We start from the raw sequence: 3,313 nt of genomic DNA, 5'->3' as shown, positions 1-3,313 counted from the left end.
GACTTGAGGGCAGTGAGGTACAGAAGCCCACTGAGTAGTGGGGGGCAGCCTCCAAGGAAATTTGGGCTGCTGCTCCATTTGGCAGCTGGGCCCTTGGCCCCTGAATCCCTCCTGCGTGAGGGGGTTTCTCTTCCAGCTCTGGAGGAGAAGGGAAGAAAAGTGAGCTGAGAGAAATAAATGTCTGCTGTCCTCTTCATTGCATTTATGCACATGGGAAGCCTAGTTCTGTATGTACATGAGATGACTGGGTCAAAATACATACTTAGCTATAATAACATAATAAGGATAACTATATTTAAAAGGAAATGCAAGTTTTAGGAAATAACAAACACAACATGTAACAAAATGTTGTCCTAATATTTTCTGCTATAGCTGGGGATTTCCCAAAGTTTCCCCAGGGCATCCCTGAGCTTGTGGTTCCTCACAGCATAGATGAAAGGATTCACTGTGGGAGGCACCACCGAGTACAGAAATGACACCACCAGGTCCAGGGATGGGGAAGAAAGGGAGTGTGGCTTCAGGTAGGCAAATAAGAGAGTGCTGAGAAACAGGGAGAGCACAGCCAAGTGAGGGAGGCACGTGGAGAAGGCTTTGTGCCGTTCCTGCTCAGAGGGCATCCTCAGCACGGCCCTGAAGATCTGCACATAGGACACAACAATGAAAACAAAACAACCAAAGATTAAACAAAGACTGAAATAGACATTCACAGTTTCCCTGAGGTAGTCTGATTCTGAGCAGGAGAGCTTGAGGATCTGGGCTACTTCACAGAAGAACTGGTCAATGGCATTGTGTTGGCAAAATGGTATTGAAAAGGTACTGGCAGTGTGCAGCAGAGCATGGAGAAGCCCAGTGCCCCAGGCAGCTGCTGCCATGGTGGCACAAGCTCTGCTGTCCATCAAGGTCTCATAGTGCAGGGGCTTGCAGATGGCAACATAGCGGTCATAGGACATGATGGTGAGAATGCAATACTCTGCTGACATCAGAAAGACAAACAGAAAGGTCTGTGCAACACATCCAGCATAGGAGATGTGCCTGGTGTCCCAGAGGGCATTGGCCATGGCTTTGGGGAGAGTGGTGGAGATGCAGCCCAGGTCGAGGAGGGCGAGGTTGAGCAGGAAGAAGTACATGGGGGTGTGCAGGCGGTGGTGGCAGGCTACGGCTGTGCTGATGAGGCCGTTGCCCAGGAGGGCAGCCAGGTAGATGCCCAGCAAGAGCCAGAAGTGCAGGAGCTGCAGCTGCCGCGTGTCTGCCAACGCCAGGAGGAGGAACTGGCTGATGGAGCTGCTGTTGGGCATCTGCAGTTCCTGGGCGTGGAACCTGTCTGTGGAGTACAAAAGTGAAGGACAAGTCTTTCTATGTGGGGAGTGTTCATTCAGCTCTATGATGTGATCTGCATTTTAGGAGTATTTAAGTTTGCCTCACAGGCATCTGTGCTTTTTTCTCAAAGAAGCAGTCATGTACCCTTGATACATGGGAACAAGGCGGAGGTGTGGGGACAGGTATTGTTTTCAGAATGTGAGAGATTGAATCTCTTGGAATGCGTAAGTACTTGTCCGCATATGAACCAGCAGTGCCAAAAATATGTGGTTTAAAAACAGTTCTCAGGATAGATTTTTCCTAGAAATTCTCATCCTGCTGACCAAGGAGTGTTTGCTGAATCCTGAGCATTTCTGCTGCATTCAGTGTGAATGCCTGTAAGACCTGAGACACAAAGGGATTCATTGCTGATTAGTGCTGGGTAAGGGGAGCTGGATGGGCTTCTTTCCAATTGCTCTGAGCTTGACTATTTCACAGATGAACAGTGACTGCACTCACATGAAAATCTGAAAAGAAGGCAGACCCAGCTGAAAGCACAGGAATCCACTGCCCATCACTAAATATTCACCATTTCACAAAGTACTTCAGCAATTCCTCATCACCACACGTCTTGCAAATGACACCTAAAATTAATTTCATCAACCCCACAGAATTTCCTTGCATATTGCATCTCTATACTTCTTCTCTTGAATTTGTCCACCTGGCTATGGGAAAAGCTTGCATCCTGAGCTCACAGCTCTGGAGGACACCTGAGGGAGATGTGTCCTAACGATGGCATCTCATTAAGGGAAAGCCAGCTCCTTCCCGGCCTCACAAACTGCGTTGCCCACAGCCCCAGGCAGTCGCTCCCCTGTGCACTGCAGAGGGGGATGGACACAGGCCTGGGGAGATGCTGCCCTGCCTGCACAGGAGGTGGTTCGTGCTTCGGACCCCATGGTCATGAGGACAGATGTGTTTCTAGGTCAGAGCTTGCTCAGAGGAAGGTCTTTTATCTTTTTTCCCTGATCATATCCCTGTGGTCTGCAGATTTTCATCCTGGGGGCTGTTTTCCTCTCATTTCCCTGACTGCGCATACAGACACCAGCCCAAACTCTCTGAATTCCTATTTGCTGTCCAGAACCCACCCTGTTTGCAGGGCACTAGCTAAGTGCATGTTCTTTTTTTCAGTTGAAAAAGGGAATCTAAGAGAACCCCCAGGGTTTTTTTTTTGTTTTTTTTTTTGTTTTTTTTGAAAGAATATAAATATGTTAAAGGAAAGTAGAGAGGTAAAATGCACTTCAGGGTTCTCTCTTGATGTGCCGTCAGGGCTGTGCTCTGACGCTGCAGCAGGGAAGCCCTCAGCAGGAACAGCTCTTATTCCAGGATAAAGAAGCACAGAGTGTATGCGGCCTGATCTGCAACCAGATGTGCCAGATTTGGTGACCCCTGTTGGAAAAGTGTTTGCATTACCTACAGTGAGAGACTTACCGTGTCCGTGGCTGAAAGCAATGCTCCTGCAGTGAAGTCGCAGTCTGCTCACATCCCTCACATCCTGTAATCCCTCTCTCCTTTCTCTTCTATCTCTATGCCACCTGCAGAACGTGCCCCTAGCACTGATGCACAGCACACGGGAGCTGCTCCTAGTCAGAGCTGTCTCCCTGCAGCACTGCCCACTTGTAGGAGCTCCCTGTGTCCCAGGAGCCCATAGCTCAGCAGCAGAGGATGTCATTTCTATCTTCTCCACTGATCTCCCTTGAGATCCCTGTCTCATGTCTCATGTCTTCACGGCCAACAGCTCATGAAAGATAACAGCGTCATGATTGCACTTTGGAAACTGCTGAATTAACCACCAAACGTCCAATGGACAGTGACTAATTCCAGACATATGGACATATCTTCATTCTTCCGCTGGTGAAACTCTAGTTTGCTGTGGGCTTACGCGTGAATGACATCAGAAGCAGCCAAGTGTCATGCCAGTTCCCTAGCGGGTCCAGCACACTCACATGCAGCTGCAAAT

At 49.0% G+C, this 3,313-nt stretch overlaps 1 protein-coding gene across 1 annotated transcript; it reads right to left on the bottom strand.

Annotated features, from left to right (window-relative positions):
* Nucleotides 1-353: 353 nt before the first annotated feature.
* Nucleotides 354-1,307, bottom strand: LOC128091905 (olfactory receptor 14C36-like). The gene has a single exon (XM_052705312.1). The coding sequence runs from the start codon at nt 1,293-1,295 to the stop codon at nt 354-356; it is 942 nt and encodes a 313-aa protein (XP_052561272.1). The 5' UTR covers nt 1,296-1,307.
* Between the last annotated feature and the right edge of the window lie 2,006 nt (nt 1,308-3,313).

Source organism: Tympanuchus pallidicinctus, unplaced genomic scaffold (genome assembly GCF_026119805.1).
Source record: "Tympanuchus pallidicinctus isolate F22 unplaced genomic scaffold, pur_lepc_1.0 scaffold54, whole genome shotgun sequence".
NCBI lineage: Eukaryota > Metazoa > Chordata > Aves > Galliformes > Phasianidae > Tympanuchus > Tympanuchus pallidicinctus.
The sequence above is the reverse complement of the archived record's forward strand: the minus strand, read 5'-3'. Positions and strand labels throughout refer to the sequence as shown.

Bases quoted from the DNA above. Each gene is read 5' to 3' on its own strand.
- LOC128091905 (XM_052705312.1), bottom strand. From the start codon at position 1,295: ATGCCCAACAGCAGCTCCATCAGCCAGTTCCTCCTCCTGGCGTTGGCA.